We start from the raw sequence: 17,925 nt of genomic DNA on the forward strand, positions 1-17,925 counted from the left end.
ATCAACACACCATGAGCAACCACTTGAATAATGACGGGTCTAAGCCGACAGACAATAGAGAGTACGGGTCCCCCCTCCCTCTCCCCCCCGATACCGAATGGGGTACTTCGAGATGCTAGGTCGACGCTTCAGCCACGCGCGCGGCAATCGAAAAAGAAAAGAAAAGAAAAGAACGCGGCCAATAGTATTCCCAAACGAAAACAGTCGTGTCGTAGAAGACTCGGACAGAAGGCCACGCACGTGGCATCCCCTTCGCGTCTCCTTGGCCTCAGGAATAGATTCATTTCATTTCGTAATGGATGTATCGCCAAGTGATGTTCGTTCGTGTATCTCGGGGTTACACGAGCAAGGGACCCCTATCTTCTGACTTGTCGGTCTGGTGAAGACGCGGCAATCTGCATGTGTGTGGTGTTCTGCTTGCTCATCATTAATAACAACAACTCGAGCTCGTGCGGGGAAGGCCAGTCTCAAGTTGGCGTCGTGCATACCGGCTTAGATTTGCTCTGTTGCAGACGACTTGTCAAGCTCTGCATCCGACATCGCGCAAATGCCCGCGTTTTTGCCTCGGATGCCATCTCTGCGCCCCTGATGTTATAGGTGACATGTATGTATCAAAGACGTCTGGTGCTAGCCGGCTAGCCGGCAAGCGTTACTTGGTGGCTTGCAGCATTCATCTCTCCCTCCCTGGCTGGCATCGGTCGAGTGCAGCCGACGCCATGGCGATTATCTGGGGAATTCCAGTCAGTTGTCGGCGCTCCTTGCTTTTTCAATATACTCGTATCAATTGCGATAGTACTATATAGCCCCCAGCTGCAGCCCTACTACACCGGGTTCGCCAACGCGGGCAGGCGCAAGCGCTGAATCCAATCGCCGAATTGAACATATGAAACTGGCTGGTTCCGGTGCAGCCGCACAAACAGGCCACCAGGTGGAGGCAGTTCGGAAATTGGTTCCAAATGTCGTCTCCATGGCAAACAATCAATGTGGCCGAAGCGTGACACGACGTGACTGCGTGACTGCGCACCGTTTCGAGGCAAGGGCCGAGACGAAGCATTTCGACATCTTGGTACGGAGTACTATGTCTTGGCTAGTTTCTATTTTTGGTGTAACTCGGCATTTAGGCGCCATCTGCTGGCGTCAGACACTTCCCATCCCTAACGCGGCAGAGCAGGGAGGACGTATCTATACTCCGTACACAGACAGACCTGAGGTCCAGACAGACTGATAAGATCCACCGAGTTTCGCATCTCACCACATCACTGGGTATTAGAAAGACATCTCTGTGAATTCGTCAATTGCCAGTTGCTTGGTTCGCCGGTAGCTACCCAGCTGAGAATGCCCCGCCTAAGTAGGGATGGGGCATTTTGCCATCGCCATAGCAATCATCATTTGTACGGGCCTTGGATTTGCAGTGGAATTCAACGACAGGGCTGAAGTCATGTTGTGATACAGACGTGCACAGCCTCTCAACGCTGCCTCCTGCTTGCACGTGTCGTGAGGGATGAATCGGTTAGAGGTGGGGAGAGAGGCGTACGTAATTCGTAGCCCCCCGAAAGTACCTTTACATCGCCTGCTGCACTGTTGTGCTGGGATGCGTGTCTACCTGATGTTAGCCGATACATCCTGACAGGGCTCCTGGTAGTTCGGCGGCCACCTTGCACCTGGGAACGGTCTTTGACTCAACGCTGAGCCGGCAACTAATAGCTAGAGTTGCAAATTAAGCACTCCGCAGCATAATAAAAGCTCCTAGTGAGCCACCGTTGAATGGGTCATGAAGTCTAGGGGAACCTCTAAGTTTCCCAGCGCGTGGGCCTTGGGCTGCATGGCAACGGACCATCAGGCTTTAATCCGTAGGCTTGGGTTTTCTGGCGCGTGGGGTTTGGAAAACTAGTGTGAAGAGCTCGTGATGACGAGGACCAGTTGATGGAGATGCACGGGACAGCCGCAAAGCCCAGTTCTGACCAAGAGTCTTCAAGGCCTAGTTGAAACGACCCGAGAATCCAGGAGGCGCCGAATCCAGTCGAACGTTCGAGACGACGAGTCCTCCTTTTCAGCGGTTTCTGGAGGAGGAGAAGCCATATCGATTACACACTTTGCCAAGGCCAAATAGCTTCGAAGCAGCGCCGAGATTTCGGGCCCATGATTTTTTTATTTATTTATTGCCAGGCGGTACGTCTGCAGCTTGGTCGATGTTTGATGCTGCATTTCCTACAGAGGGCGCCGGATCAGAAAAACTTGACGACTCGACGTGCATTGATTTTGCGACTGGGTGACCTACTAGCATGCCTTGTTGAAAGTTCCATTGCTCTTCTTTGGACCCCGGACTAGTCAGCCAGTCATTGGGCGAGACGCTCACATTGTCCTTGACGATTGCTGACAGGTTGCTTGGACATGATAGGCCCAGACGTTGCATTCGCCGTAGAGAGGAAAAGTCGGAACACGACTTGAGATCAACGAGCTCGGGTTTGCTGATTGGAACATTATTAGCCAGTTGTTCATAAGTTTTTGATGGAGAAGCATCAGTGCCTACAGTACGGAGCATATTCCGTACATGATTGTTGACCCGATATGTGGAGTTGCGGTGGGAGTACTCCAGGGGAGGGCGAGAAAACTTGGAAGATAGATTATGGCTGCAATAATCAAGTAAAATTAAAGAACAAGGAGAATGCACTCGGTAGATGCTGTCATGGCCCAGGAATTTCAGGCAGCCCCCGTTGTTCCTGTTGTTTTGTTCGGAGTGCACATGTGTCAACTGGTAGTATGTACTAGTACTAGTAATAGTACTATTACAATGGCCGCAGGGGCAACGACAGCGACGGCACTAACGATGTCTGACCAGTTTAGGCCCTGGACTCTCGCCTGGATTGCGGGCCAACATGGTCGAGGAGAGTCTGGTGTGGCTACTGAATTGCTGTGCGTGGGTGACAGGGACGTGAGTGACGAACTGGTTTTTTTTTGGGTCTGATATGACAACGGAGGAGAATGTGGCTTCCATTTTGGCCCCCTAACCCTCCTTCCCTCCCCCCTTGACCCCCCCCGGGCTGTGGTGATGGGGATGTGCGAGATATGAACGAGCTGATTGGGCGCTGTGGTAACGGAGGGCTTTGGCTGGCCTTGGGCCCTGGCCATGGACCTCTGGAATTAATTCAATCGCCCACTGGTCCGTGCCGTCACCTACGTCATAGTTGCCCCCCCGGTCGCTTCTCCTGGCGACGGCCACTTAGGCAGTTGACGTCTGTCTCTCCAGGGTTGGAGACGATCCTTGGAAAGAAAAAGTGACAAAATCGAGACGGCGGGCAGGTTCTTGGTGTTCTTGCGCGCAGGGCCTACGCGCGTAGAGACGCGGGCGGATGTATGAAGAGCCATTTGATTCATGAATTGTTTATGTATAAATATGTGTAGTATTCAGTGTACGTTTTTGAAAAACAAAACAAAAAAACCTCCGAGGCCATGGACAAAGCCTGTCAGTTGTACCGACATATGGCCTCTTTTTGCTGACCTTCTTGGCCCGGTGAAAAGGCGCGAGGAGCATCAGAGCACTCAAGCGCCTCGACGGCCCCCCGGGAGCCCCCTTGTCATGCAGATGCACCACTGAGCACAGTCGCCCGCCCGCCCGCCTGTCCGCTGGCCCACTTGCAGCGCTTGAGGGCTTCCGAGGACGCAGCCTGACGTTGTGGCCATCCTTGTGTCCATTTTTGCGTCAACCGAGTCACTTGCAAAGTTGCACAACCTCGCGCTTTTGCTGCTCTCGAGCTCGTGGCTTCTGCTCAATCAAGTCCAAGTGCAGTTCCTCGGTCATTGACTCTAAGCACCAAAGCACCAAGGCCCTAGGCAGTCCTCGAAGCCCCCTCGACCCCAGTGTTGACGGGCACGGGCACGGTGCCAGACTGCTCTCTGCCGCCCTCCCTCCCCCTTCATTGTTACTCGTCCAGCCTTCTACGGCCTGGTGACGTGACGTCTGTCCTCGGTCGTCTGACGTCTCGCCTGTTGCGCTAACCCGCTCCCGCTGCTTGCATTGCCTGTCTTTCCTGACGGCCTTCTTCACCGTTTGTTCTCTTTAGCAACTCCTGGCCTACCGGCGACCTCCAAGGCCTTGGGCGGTGACGGATGTACTGACCAGAGTTGTCCGCACTTGGCACCGGAGAACATCACGAGAATTGCCCGTGGGTGCCTCTTGTCGTCGGTTGTGCAAGACAGCTGGACCGGTTGACTGTGCTGACAGCAGAAGCAGCTGCAAATCCCGCCGTTGCGAGCCTTATTGACGTTTGTGCATACAAAACGGCCTACTTACATATACCCGCCTCTGACCTCATGCACACTGCCGCCCACCGAACTGACCTCATAACTACCAATCACGAGCCTTCTTATATGAGGCATGCACAGCCTTGACTCTCCTCCCCTGGACATTAACTACTACATCTCGCCCTCGACCTGTGTCGACTCGACGACGCCCGACTCGACGCGTGCCACCGCAGAGGCTTCCACTGTGGCCGCCGTCAACCCAGCTTCTCCTCCGTCTCCGTCGCATACATCGCCCACGACTCGCAAGCTAGCTGCTGGGAGTGGTATCACCAGAGATGGAGTGATTGTGGGCAAGTTTGTATTAGTAGAAGAAGCAGAAGCAGAAGACGCCGCACACATTTCCACTGGGCATGCACGTACTAGAATGGCTCAACGCCGCTCCAGCTACCCCTTCTCTTCAGCGTCCGAACTGTCGGGCAGGGGCCTGCGAGAGTGGCAGAGCTCAAAGGAACGACGATTCCATGGCGACGAAGCTATCGCTCCTCACACGGCAGCAGAAGGCAACTGCTCGCCTGCAGGCACGGATTTGGGCAACCATCCTCCAGCAGCAGTCCTGGCTACTTCGCAGCAACAGCTCAATGAATATCGCGCCAGGTTGGCTCGGGACCAGGAGATCCGCGAACTCTCACTTAAAGGTCTGCTCATGACGCAGTCGGAAAAGACCCGAGTTTCTCCCATCCTAGAAGAAGCAGCAGGCATGTCTTCTCCGCCAATGCTCACGGCGGCGCTCACCACCACCTCGACCGAGTCTGGCAACACCGTCCGCGGCACCATGACCCCGGCAGCAGTCGCACAAACACCTTCGTACCCCTTTCCCCGAATGGCCAGATTTCCTTCCCATCAAACGTCGTCCAAATGGGTTCCCTACCAACCGACGGCGAGTCCGTTATCACGGCAACAATTCCAGTCGCCCTTGGAATACCGCGGTTTGCTGGACAAGGTTTCATCAGAGTCATCCACGCCAGCATCGAATGTCGCGTTTGAGCCGCCAGGAGCTGCCTCCGAGAATCCTCATGGTTTCGATTTCCCCTCTCCGAACCTCTACGACTTGTCTCTGATGCTGTCTGCTGAGCCTGGGTTAGATGCGTGGTGGAATACAGTGGTACAAATCATGAGGGACATCTACAAAGCAGAGCGAGTGACGCTGGCCATTCCTGCCGACACGACTGACATTGAAAATGTTCCTTGGGGTCAAAAAGCCACATACAATGAGCATCAAGAAGACGAGCTGAGCCTCGGCTACCTGGCAAAGGCGAGTAGTGCTTCCGATGGGGCAGCGGCGTTTGACGATAGAACCGCAGACTCGCCCTCTACTGCAGCCCCCCGGCCAGGGTTGCGGACCCGCCACTCATATACCGCCTTTGAGGAAAACAAACACAAGTCGTTGGACCAAAACTCAATAATGCCGCCGCCGAAAAGACCGACTAATTTATCGAGAAGTAAGACGCAGTATCCTTCACCGCGGGTCGCGGCAGAGCTTCATGATGACTACACCAAGTTGAATAAGGACGCTCTGGATGAGCATGACGCCACGGCCGAGACTCAACAGGCAATCCCCAGCTGGGAGGCCCCGTTCATGGCCCGCTACGAAGGCCAGGGACAGGTCCTGCCTGTTCTGCAAGCCCTGGATTATGAAGCTGATCCCCTAATTGACCATACCGGTGTTATGCGAGTGCTCGAGCGTGGTCGACCCGTGGCTCTAACCCGAACATATCCATACCTTCCCAGAACAAAGCCCGACCCTAAGCAGACCGTTGAACAGAAGTCAGCTTCCAAGGGAAGCAGTGCAGATTCCAAGAGAATCAAAAGACCGCGAACCGAGTCCGTGTCAAAATTGTCGACGATTTTCGCAGGAACAACACAGTCCAAGGGTATGGGTAATAATCATGTTGGCGACAAGCTCAAAACGACCACTATATCATCGTCATTGGACGACGAGGATCCCCGGCCACCAACCCCAAAGTATGAGGAGTACGAACAAGCGCCGCCGTCCCCGTGGTCCCAATCACCAGCTCCGTCTCCTGCCGTTCGAGCCGACCCGAAGGAGAACCCCTTCTTCACAGATGCCATGGTCGACGAAGACTCTTTTAACCCCGGCTCACCCCCCACGAGCTACACAGGAATGCGTCCGCCGGAAGCGATTGGCGTCGATAATTCTTGGACTGTCCTTCACATACCCCTGACCCACGTCCTTCTCTCCAAGCCAACGCGGTCATTCAAGCTTGATACGGCGGCGCTTGAACAAAAGTCACATTTACGAAGCAGGGATGAGCGGCATGTAAGCGCTGAGGCCGACCAAGTCTCTCCCGAACAAGTAAAACGAAACCGATCGTCCCCCATCGCTGTCCTCTCCATCCTTAGCCCGATTATACCTTATCCTTCCAATCTGAGGCACTCTTTAGAAAACCTGGCGCCGCACATGGCCACTTCTTTCTCGCTTTGTCGTCATTACAGCAACCTTGAAACCGAATTAGCCGGCCTTCGACGACGACGGCCTTCGACAACCGGCTTCGGGGCGGTTGCCCCGTTCGGAAGCCATGTCGACGGCGGCGCGTTTCTGGCATCGGCGCAGGCTCTTGTTCATCAGAACTCTCTTGGAGGAAGCATTACCAGTCCCAGCGACTATTCGGCCATCTCGAAAAGTACAACTGCCTCACCATTGGTTACACCTGGCTGGGAACACGGCTCGCTGAATCATCTTGTTGACCGGCGCCAACCTCTTGGTAGTCCGTCAGGTTCACAAGCCCTAGAGAGCTATTTCGCAACCAAGCAAAGACTAGTAGTAAAGGAGGCGTCGACTTCGGCGACTCAACGGCCGCGAACTGTCTCCAAAGATAGCTCCCCCAGCGAGAAAAGGCATTCGTCTCTGGCTGGGGTTCGATTTGGGAATGAGGCGGCTTCTAGCCCCCAGCAGCAAGTGGTTGAAAGAGGCTATTTCGAATCTGAAGATTCCATGACGAAACCCCAAAAGGAGGAGGAAGAGGATGAGGAGGACGCCGGTGCCCCGAGTAGCAGTGGTGGCGGCGCTTCTGAGCTGGTGAGTGACAAGACCGAGGACGGAGGCAAGGCAGACCTCAATACCAACAACAACGACGCATCTCACTATGGTCACAGTGTGTTGCATAGCTATGGCGCCGACTTTTCTTCAACCTTCCAATCGCTGCCTCCGAGCTCTAGTTTGTCGGCTAGACTGCCTCCCACCCCAGCCGTACCACCGCGTAGCGGCTCGTTGACGTCCATGGCTGGAGACATGCCACCTCCATCCGATAGGTTAAAGGGTCTCATACTAGACTCGCTGCCTGCCCATGTCTTTGTGTCATTGCCCCAAACAGGCGAGACTGTGTGGGTGAATAGTCGCTTCTTATCGTATCGTGGGCAGACGGTAGCAGACCTGTCGGCTGATCCATGGGGGAGCATTCATCCCGATGACCGAGCGGGCTATCTCAAAGCCTGGGGCCACTCGCTTCGGACAGGCGAACAGTTTTCAAGATCCGTTCGTATAAAGAGATTTGATGGTGCATACCGCTGGTTCTATGCCCGCGCTGTGGCGTCAAAGGACAAGAGAGGAGTCATCATGCAATTCCTGGGCTCGTATATGGACATTCATGACCAGCATATTGCCGAGCTAAAGGCTGCTCGACAAGAAGAAATCGAGGCTTCCGAGGCCAAACACCGACTGCTCGCAAACCTTATCCCACAAATCATCTTTACGGCCACCGAGGATGACGCCATTACGTTTGCCAATGACCAGTGGCTGTCCTACACCGGGCAGAGCTTTGAGGATTCGCTCGGTCTTGGGTTCATGGACCACGTACACCCTGATGATCTAGCGAGATGTCGGATTCCAATTGAACACGGAGGTCAGCCTTTGAATGACGCACAATCACCTCCGGAAGAAAAGGGTCACGGTGGAGCATCGTCGTCGGGAACCCAGACTACGCCAACGGCGCGCAATGTGCAGCAGCAGCCAGCTGTTGGCAAGTCAGGAATGCGAAACGTGCAGCCTGCGCTGTCCAGAGCCAGCAGCTCCGGTTCCGAGTCCATCTACTCCCTCCCATCCGCCGAGCTCACAGAACTCGCACGAAAGGGCATAATCAAGGTGACGACGGATACAAGCGGCAGGCTGTCATACACTACCGAGGTCCGACTGCGGTCTAAGACTGGCGAGTACCGATGGCACCTCATTCGTTGCGTCGAAATCGACACGTTTGATTTCGGACGGGGAGCCAGTTCTTATTTTGGCTCTGCTACCGACATTAATGATCACAAGCTTCTGGAGGCCAAGCTCAAGGAAGCCATGGAATCCAAAGGTCGGTTTCTGAGCAACATGTCTCACGAGATTCGAACACCTCTCATTGGTATCTCGGGCATGGTGAGCTTTTTGCAGGACACAACGCTCAATGAGGAGCAAAGAGACTACACCAATACAATTCAGACCAGCGCCAACAGCCTGATCATGATTATTAATGACATTTTAGACCTGTCAAAGGTAGACGCCGGCATGATGAAGCTAAAGTACGAGTGGTTCCACACGCGGTCTCTGATTGAGGACGTGAATGAACTCGTATCAACCATGGCCATTGCCAAGCGCCTCGAGCTGAACTACCTTGTCGAAGCAGATGTGCCTGCGTGGGTAAAGGGCGACAAGGTTCGAATTCGCCAAGTCCTGCTCAATGTTATTGGAAATGCAATCAAATTTACGGCCGAGGGCGAAGTGTTTAGCCGGTGCAGAGTGTATACCGAAGAGGACCCGGCAGTTTGCAACGAGAATGAAATTATGCTTCAATTTGCCATTACCGATACAGGCAGGGGCTTCACAAAGGAGGAGGCAGAACTGATCTTTAAGCCATTTAGCCAGATAGACGGAAGCAGCACCCGGCAACATGGCGGAAGCGGCCTGGGACTGGTGATTTCTCGACAACTTGTTGAGCTTCATGGTGGCAAGATGGAAGGCACGGCTATTCCTGGCAAAGGGTCAACGTTTACATTCACTGCTCGATTTACCTTGCCATCGCCCGAAGATCATCCCAACATCCCAATTAGTCCTGGATCAACCGCCTCCACTGGATCAAGACAAGGGTCGTCCGAAAATGTTAACCATCAAACTACAGGACTTTCCGCGGTTGAAGAGTTGCGAGGCAGTAGTAGTAGCCCAAGGGAAGGAGAAGAAGAAGGGGCAAATCCTAAGGGAATACACTCTGCATCCCCCGTATCCGCCTGTGCAAGTGGTAGCCTGGAACCTCCGAGTCGCCCTCCGAGATATCTCACAGGCCCCCCCTCGACTGCTTCTGGCCATTCCGGTCTGGCTCGGTTTAGTGAGGCAGCCAAGGCCAGTGGACAGGACTTGTCCCAAATGAAATTGGAAATGGCCGTGGACAGAGGGTCGCCGCCGAGACCGTCAACGTCAGAGGTTGGCAGCCCTCCTCCAAAGAGTGACTTGCGCCCACCACTGTACTCAATCTTGATCATCTGTGCGCAGCACCACAGCCGCGAAGCAACGACGCAACACATTGAAATGACACTACCCAAGGACGTTCCTCATCGGATCACGGCCATTGCTTCCATCGAAGACGCGGAGCCTTTCCTTGGCGGCGAAGATGCCATGCGATTTACTCACATCGTTCTCAACTTGGCGTCTGCCGAGGCCATCATTGATGTCATGGATCGAATTACCAAGTCGCAGAAAATCGAGGGAACCACCATTGTGATTCTCTGTGACTCTGTACAACGACAAGCCGTTCAGAAGCTAGCTGCCGATACGAAGCACGAGCGTTTCCTGTCAGAGAATCTCGTTACCTTTATATACAAGCCTGTCAAGCCGTCGCGATTCGCAGTCATTTTCGACCCGGAAAAAGTACGAGATCTCAGCACGGACAGAAACCGATCTACGGCGCAACAGATGGTTGAGAACCAAAAGGCCAGTTACCAAGAGATTGAGAAGCGCATGGGCAACAAGGGGTACAGAGTGCTGCTTGTGGAGGACAATCCTGTGAATCAGAAGGTGTTGAACAAGTATTTGAAGAAGATTGGAGTCGAGGTCGAGGTTGCTGTTGACGGCGTCGAGTGCACGGAAATTGTCTTTTCCAAGCCTCATAGCTACTACTCCCTGATTCTGGTAAGTTACTGCAGGGCGAAACAAAATGTTACGAGCCGAAAGCTAACGTATTATGCAAGTGTGACCTCCATATGCCACGAAAAGACGGCTACCAGGCATGCCGTGAAATACGAGAATGGGAGAAGCTGTCGAGTTTGCCCAAGCTGCCAATTATTGCACTGTCAGCTAATGTCATGTCTGATGTGCAAGAAAAATGTGTTGCGGCGGGTTTCAGCGACTACGTGACAAAACCCGTCGACTTTATCGATTTAAGCAGGGCCATGGCCAAGTTCTTTTGAGACGGAAGGAGCAGCCCATGAGTCAGCAGCGAGTTGCCCCTTGTTCATTCTACTTTACCTCACATATTCTTTTTTCCCTTTTTCTTCAACACTGTATTCTTCCTTCCGTCTTAAGAGCAGCGAGGGGATAATCTTCCCGGTGTCGCTGGCATATAAGACAGCATGAAACACGCCGGGGCCTTTTTTTTTTCCCGTTTTTTCCTTTTATTTCTATGCCTCCTATTAGGAGACAATTCAAAGCGAGCGATAGCGGCCGCGATCACCTGCTGATACACGAAAGTCTGGTTTCACGTGGTGCAAAAGCAAGCACGCTTTACGATGTTTTTGTCCATTTTCTAGCATGACGCATCACTGTATGGGATCGGTCTGGCTTATACAAGGGGGAGTGTTTAATACCCCTCCCACGTGGGTGTTTGTTGAGAGGAAAAAGACGTGCGTACCTGTTAATGAAGGATGCAAGTGTTTGGTGGACTTGCTCGTTGACGGATATTTGTGTTTACTGGGTCTGGGTTGATTCGGGTTCTTTTTCATTCCATGTGTTATTACAACGTGCGCATGGCCTCTGCGGCCTCTGCAAAAGGGTATGGAAGGCGCAAGGTAAATTCTTGTCATGTATTGGAATTGTGTAGAAAGACGTCGTCGGGTAGACGGCGCAGAAAGAATTGATTTCTTGTGGGATTAGATTGTTGGTGTCGAGGTGAACATGGTCGATTTGCCAAGCTAACAGTTTGTCTGGACACATGGAGCCTTGGTTTGCCGGGCACATACTCCGTACATAGGCTTTGGATGGTTCATTCGGGTCTCGGAGGCGGTGTTCTGTTGGAGTTGTGGCACTCGATCGTATCTGGGGTCAACTTTTTCTAATCATTTCTCACTTGGGGAGTCTGTCTTGAGAACTAGTTCCATTCTACTCATCAATCAGTCGGTCACGCCATGTATTCAATCTATGAAGCCCAATGTGTATACGCTCTGTTTTCCCGCCCAACGCCAGCAATGCTATGCCCAGAAAAGAGAATGAAAAAGAAGAAAAAGGAAAGATGTACAGCGAAATCTAGTACACGCTCCCACGAATGCTCCTGTCCTCCTTCTCAGCGGCATCCAGGTCCTCCATATCGGAGCCCGCCGCGGGCGGTGCGTCTCCCAGCCGATTGGCATGCGCGCCCATGCAATGAGAGGTGTCGCCGTTGCTCCTTGGAGCTTGTTCCTCGCCATTGTGGCTCGTCTTTCGGCGGCGGCAGCGGCGACCCAGGTCGGACGACACGTCCGAGTCGGAGCCGGCGAGGGATGCGTGGCCCGAGTAGGTGCCGCCAAAGTCGCGGCCGAGGTGTAAAGGGGGGGACTTGAGGCTGCGCAGACGGTCCTCGGCCGTGATGTAGGACGGCGTGCCGTCTGGCGAAGACATGACTTCGTCCAGGCTGCGTGTCTTCTCGAGCGGCGCGTCGCCCAGGACGTGCTGGTCGCTGTACTCGTCGTCGCCGTCGCCCATGCTCACGGTGGATTTGTGCCGGTGGCGACGGGCGGATATCATACCTCCGTTGGCGGCGGCGGAGGCGGCGGCGGCGTGACCGCTGAGCTCGTTGTCCTTCTGGCGCAGGGCCTCGAGGTCGTGACGCCTCTTATAGTGGTCAGTGTGGTTGCAACCGTTGGGACAGCCGCCCCATTTCCGGGTCACGACAAAGGTGCGTGTGCGGTCGAGCTTGGAGGTGTCGTCCTTTTCCTTTTCCTTGATACTGCTGCTGCTGCTGCTGTTGGCGAGGGCTCGTTCTCGGCGGAGTTCAGACCACGTGCGGAGCTTGGTTTCGAGGAGGAATTTGCCGTTTTCTTGCTTGCGCATGATGAGGAACTCGCAGTGGTCAACGTTGCGGAGGTCTTCAAAGTATTCGACTGTGAAGTGGTACCATTTCATGAGAAAGACGCGCGACATGAGGCCGTGAGTGACTAGATGCGGAGAAAACAAGGACAGAGGAGGTTAGACTTGGTTCATGATGAGGCAGAAAAGAAGGCGAGAGTGGTAATAACCTAAGATACAGACGCTGGCAAAGTCGTCGTCGCCGAATTGGCGCCATAGACTCTCGTTGAAGCCGCTCACGCGGTCGTAGGCGTCGGCGGCGCTCTCGCCGTTGGGGATGCGGTAGAAGAAGTGTCCGTAGTCTGCGCGCTCCTGCCACATGCGCTCCATCTCGGCGCTGCATGGCTGGAAGTTGCCAAAGTCTTGCTCGCGCAGCCTAGGCTCCTCGTAGACCTTGATGTTGGACAGGCGGAACGGCGAGGGCTCCGGGTCGTCGGACGTCAAGGTGGCGAGGAGGCCCTCTGTGGTTTCGCGCGTGCGTCGGTAAGGCGATGTGAATACCTGGAGGGTGTCGTCTGGGCGGAGGAGGTTGCGCAGGCGGCGGCCGGCCTCGTGGGCTTGGGACCAGCCTTCGGGCGTGAGCTTTACCCGGTGGTCTGGGACGGTTTGGTGGATCTCGCGGTTTTCTGAGGAAGAGGAGAGACAGCATTTAGTAATTTGGCAAGTCAAGACGGTTAGAAGAGGCTGGATGCGGCTGGCCAAGAGACGTACTGTTTCCTTCCGACTGGCCATGTCGAATGAGTATAATTAATCTCGGCTTTGCCATGGTTTTGCAGGTAGGGGGTATGTGTAGTTTGCAGAGGACAAGAGTTGGGTTGGGCCGTTGACGTCCGGGATACAATCTTTCACGACGTTGAGGTGTTGGTATTGCCGGCGGGACGGTTTGAAAACAGGCTGCAGGAAGTCGAGTCGCAAATAACGAGGTGCGGGTATATTAGATGTAATGAATGAGGGCACTCTTGGAGAAGCAGGCCATTCGAAGCTCTCGGTAGAGGTTGTCGAAAAGCAAAGAGGCATGTGTACGGAGTATGATGGTGATCGTATGTTGGAGCATGTGGATTATAAATGGTGACTCTAGACTGGAGTTGACGGACCTACACAAGTACCCCGATACCTCTCCTCAGCGATGGCAACAGGCGCCTGACATGTACTGACTACATACTTCACTTGTTTCTAAGTACCTTAAACCCAAGGGCCTGTCGCACGTGGGGCATCCCGGGACCCCAGCATGCTGGCGCGAGTAAGTATGAAACCATTTGCAACCGCTGCCTAATAAATCCTTCTCGCGTGACTTGTGTGTTGTCTTGTCTGTCGTTGGTGGTGCAGCCGCCGCGGCCAGATTATTTTACTTCTTCCCGTCCCGCTCATGCATAAGATGATTCGATATCGGCCTGGATTTGGGGGCCACAGGACTGTACCTCGACTACTTAACGTATTAAAGTGGTTGCGCGCACCATCTCGGGGAAAAGCATGTGGGGCTCCGCCTTCTTGACGTCCGGTCAACCTCAAACATCCACACACCACCCGAGTAGACCTTTTCGCAATCCTTTTCTCAGCCTTGTCAGAAATCATCCCTCCGCAACTTTAAACTTTGCCGTTGCCAAGAGCCGCCTATAGACTCGGGCCCCTTTCGCACAGCTCGCCTCCCCTATCTTTATTTATTTGTGTTCCTCCGTGTTTCACTCCGTTGTTCGGCCCCCCGGAGCGCTAGGGCATCTCCCGTCTCTGAGACTCTCGTTTTCAACACTCCTGCTTCTCACCAGCCATCACCACAGCCGTCTGCCATCACGTCACATCGTACTGCATCGCGCCGCATCGCCTCAAACAAGGACATACGAGCCCGCGCTCGCATCGTCTGACCCCGTTTTGCGCCTCCGACTCCCCGTCCCGCCCATCACCAACAAAAACCACAACTCTGGGAAAACTACCACCCTCTCAGGGAGCCGAGTCAAGCCCCCCCCCCTCAATCAAGTCGACGCAAACAAATATTCTCCGCCAAACACCCTCACAACCCCGGACGCATCCCAAAATGTCCGCCCCAGGCCCCGAGTCAATCCCAACATCGGCAGACCCGCGCTCCCGCCGGGCCACCAAGAAGCGCGTCCTGTCGCCCACGTCCTCCCAGGCCGCCTCGCTAACAGCCCTCTTCGCCAAGCCCGACCAAAACATTCCCCTCCCGTCGTCCGCCGCGGTCAAGAGGGCCCCGCACATCCCCGAGATTTACACCAACGTCCAGGGGTCCTCGGCGGGCGCTGGATCCGGCGAGTTCCACGTGTACAAGGCCTCGAGGCGCCGCGAATACCAGCGTCTGAGGGAGATGGACGAGACCCTGAAGCGTGAGAAGGACCAGGACCACTTTGAAAAGAGCCGCGCCGAGAGACTCCAACGAGATGAGGAGAAAACCAGGAAGAACAGGGAGCGGAGGGAGAAGATGAAGGCGCGGAAGGCGAACAAGGGAAAGAAGACGGGAGGCACCGGTGTTGGCCGTGGTGAGGGAGCCGAAGACGCCGCACAGGGCCCGAGTAGGCACGGAGGGGATCCAGACGTGCAGGAGGACAGGGGTGAACAAGATACAACGGCCGGAGGAGCGGCGTCTTCAGCGCCTGTTGGCCTTGTCATTCATGATGATGACTGACCGCATTTGATAGTTCACAGTACATACGGCATGGCCTTGATTTTGATACCCGTGTATATATACGCAATGCATAGCAAACCACATCAATTCATTGATGAAGAGTATGAAGCAGTTTACTTGCAGTATAATACTGCATCACATGTTGCACACATCTTGTTCGTAATCTTTTTTGTTTGTTTGTAACAAAAAGAAAACCGTCTACCCAGCTGAGGGAGTCGTCTCCTCTCGAGCTACCCGTACACCTTGAATTTTTGTAGTCTATGGCGAATTAACCCTCCAGAACCCACACTTGCTCCTCTGGCGGCGAGAGTATAGGGGTATTCTTGTTGCAAACCATACATGCTTTACTCCCTTTCTTTCCCTACCGTTGTATCCATTCCGTTTGGTGATCAAATCGTCTATCCCCTTGTCTCATCGCTCACTCTCTAATGTCTGGCTTAGTCGTCACCTCCACCAACACCAGGAGCGCCACCCAGTTGTGCCTTCTTGGCGCTGCAAATATCGTCTACTCTGAGCAACAAGCATGCGGCCTGCCAACAGTTAGCTGTGATGAATCCTCTCTCGGCTTCCAATTTATAGGCGACTTACCTCAATAGCCGTCTTCAGACTCTGCAGCTTAATAGCCTCGGGCTCCCATACGCCGTACTCTTTCATGTCCACAATGGTACCCGTGTCGCCGTTGACACCCCACGAGCTCTTTCCCTCGGCCTGCTTGGCACGTAGGTCGGTCAAGACACGCACTGGGCTTTTACCGGCGTTCTGGACCAGAGTGCGGGGAATCACCTCGAGAGCATCCGCAACAGCCTTGTATGGCCACTGCTGGACACCCTCGATGCCCTTGGCGAGCTGTGCCAGTCTAACTGAGACAGCCATCTCGGTGGCGCCGCCGCCGGGGGACAGGCGAGGGTGGAACATGACGTTGCGGGCAACGCCCATGGCATCCTGCAGATTGCGCTCAATCTCGTTGAGGACGTCCTTTGACGGACCGCGTAGGAGGATGGTGCAGGCCTTGGGGTCCTGGCACTTGGTAAGGAAAGTGAAGTACTCGTCGCCAATCTTCTCAATCTCGAACAGACCGCATCGCGTACCGACGTCGGAGTCCTGGAGGTCGTCCACTCTGTTCACAATGGTGGCGCCGGTGGCTCGGGCTATTCTGTTGTTGTCGGTCTTGCGAACTCGTCGAAGGGCGGTAATGTTGGCCTTCATGAAGTAATGCTGGGCGAGGTCTACGGTGCGTCATGTTAGCAATACAACAACACATCTTGATAGACAAGTCATTGAACGAAAAAAAAACACACCTGATACGCCCTTTTCGGTAATGACAAGGTCGGGCTTGACGGCAATGATGGCTTCGCACATGGCCTTGACCTGCTCCTCCTCAATCTGCAGGATTCGGTTCCAGTCCTCCTCCTTGGTAATTTCAATGTTGGTCTGAGACTCTCCCTTCTTATACTCCAGAGGACAGTCGAGAAGGACGATACGGGGCTTCTCAATGCGTCTGCGCATCTTGGGGTGTGTGATGTCCTTGTTCAGCATCAGACCGTCCAGGACTCTACTGTCCTCAATCTCGCCGCCGGGGACCTTTTCGATACGAGCATAGCGCTTGATGTCAACTTCAGTCTTTCCATTGCCAGTCTCCCAAGTAACGGTTCGCACGGCCTGAAGGGCAAGTTCGCACATCTGGTCCATCCATCGAGAGACGAATTTTGTACCAATAGAAGACGAGATGAGCTGGTTCATGGCCTTGTCGTCATCAATGTCGATCGGTAGTGAGATTTCGTCAATGATCTTGATTGCATCCTCGAGGGCACGTTTAAAGGCGGAAATGATGACGACGGGATGGATGTTGCGTTCGAGTTGAGGGAGAGCTTGGGCCAAGATTTCACCGGCTGCAGCAGCGTTAGATGTGACGTGTGGGTTGGGCGTGGAAGCATGGGCTGCAACGGTGATGATGCTGATTCCACTGCTTACCTAGAATGATGACGGTCGTGGTACCATCGCCAACTTCCTCGTCTTGTGTTCGGCTGAGCTCAATCATGCTCTTAGCCGCGGGGTGCGACACCTCAATCTCCCGCAGGATAGCATGTCCATCATTGGTCAAGACTATACCGCCCATAGGGTCGAGGAGCATCTTGAGCATGGCCTTGGGGCCAAGACATGATCGAATGATATCGGCAACACTATGAAAAGACGCACAAAATTGTTTAGCGGCTGGTGCTTGGATGTCGAGGCAGGGTGGTGGCAGGGTGGTTAGGCAACATACGTCTTCGCAGCGGCAATGTTGGACAGTTGAGCTTTTCTTCCCGTTTGCCTCTCACCGCTGTTGGTGTCTGCAGATATCAAAAGTCAGCATGGCAATGTCGAGATGATGCAGCTTTGGGGACTCGAAAAGCCGGCGCATCACGAGGCACCAGGGGGGAGGGTTGCCAAGAAAAAATAGGACAGCCAACTCACTCATAACCAACACTGGAGCTTGCATGATGGGCAACGTTTGCACTCGAGCGATGGGATAAAGATGAGAAGTCGAGAGCTACACCACGACCGAGCAGCTCAAGGAGAAAGCAGAGAGTTGCCGGAGAGGAGCCTGGGTGTAGGTGGAAGTAAAAGGCAGAAGCAAATGGCGGATGAGGAGGGGCCAAGCGCCGCAGACAGAAAATGTTCCCACGATGCTAGTTGTGCACCAACCAGGCAGGGATATACTTGGCGGGGAGCACGTCCTTGAGCGGAAAGCAGCCTTTGGAAGGTG

The 17,925-nt window shown here is 54.1% G+C and overlaps 4 protein-coding genes across 4 annotated transcripts; 2 read left to right on the forward strand and 2 right to left on the reverse strand.

The window, feature by feature from the left end:
- Window positions 1–4,375: 4,375 nt before the first annotated feature.
- Window positions 4,376–10,695, forward strand: mak1 (Peroxide stress-activated histidine kinase mak1; the record flags this gene model as incomplete). Its single annotated transcript, XM_014689482.1, has 2 exons — window positions 4,376–10,417; window positions 10,477–10,695. 2 exons carry the CDS (start codon window positions 4,376–4,378, stop codon window positions 10,693–10,695), a joined length of 6,261 nt encoding a protein of 2,086 aa, XP_014544968.1.
- Window positions 10,696–11,746: 1,051 nt separating this feature from the next.
- DET1 (Broad-range acid phosphatase DET1) lies at window positions 11,747–13,310 on the reverse strand (the record flags this gene model as incomplete). The annotated part of the gene is made up of 3 exons (XM_066130442.1): window positions 11,747–12,633; window positions 12,724–13,170; window positions 13,256–13,310. The coding sequence occupies 3 exons, from the start codon at window positions 13,308–13,310 to the stop codon at window positions 11,747–11,749; spliced, it is 1,389 nt and encodes a 462-aa protein (XP_065986359.1).
- Window positions 13,311–14,573: 1,263 nt separating this feature from the next.
- Window positions 14,574–15,179, forward strand: Prkrip1 (PRKR-interacting protein 1; the record flags this gene model as incomplete). The annotated part of the gene is made up of 1 exon (XM_014689484.1): window positions 14,574–15,179. The coding sequence occupies one exon, from the start codon at window positions 14,574–14,576 to the stop codon at window positions 15,177–15,179; it is 606 nt and encodes a 201-aa protein (XP_014544970.1).
- Window positions 15,180–15,616: 437 nt separating this feature from the next.
- On the reverse strand, window positions 15,617–17,658 carry cct3 (T-complex protein 1 subunit gamma; the record flags this gene model as incomplete). The annotated part of the gene is made up of 6 exons (XM_014689485.1): window positions 15,617–15,709; window positions 15,768–16,405; window positions 16,478–17,068; window positions 17,151–17,359; window positions 17,443–17,509; window positions 17,634–17,658. 6 exons carry the CDS (start codon window positions 17,656–17,658, stop codon window positions 15,617–15,619), a joined length of 1,623 nt encoding a protein of 540 aa, XP_014544971.1.
- Window positions 17,659–17,925: the final 267 nt, after the last annotated feature.

This window comes from Metarhizium brunneum, chromosome 2, assembly GCF_013426205.1.
Source record: "Metarhizium brunneum chromosome 2, complete sequence".
NCBI lineage: Eukaryota > Fungi > Ascomycota > Sordariomycetes > Hypocreales > Clavicipitaceae > Metarhizium > Metarhizium brunneum.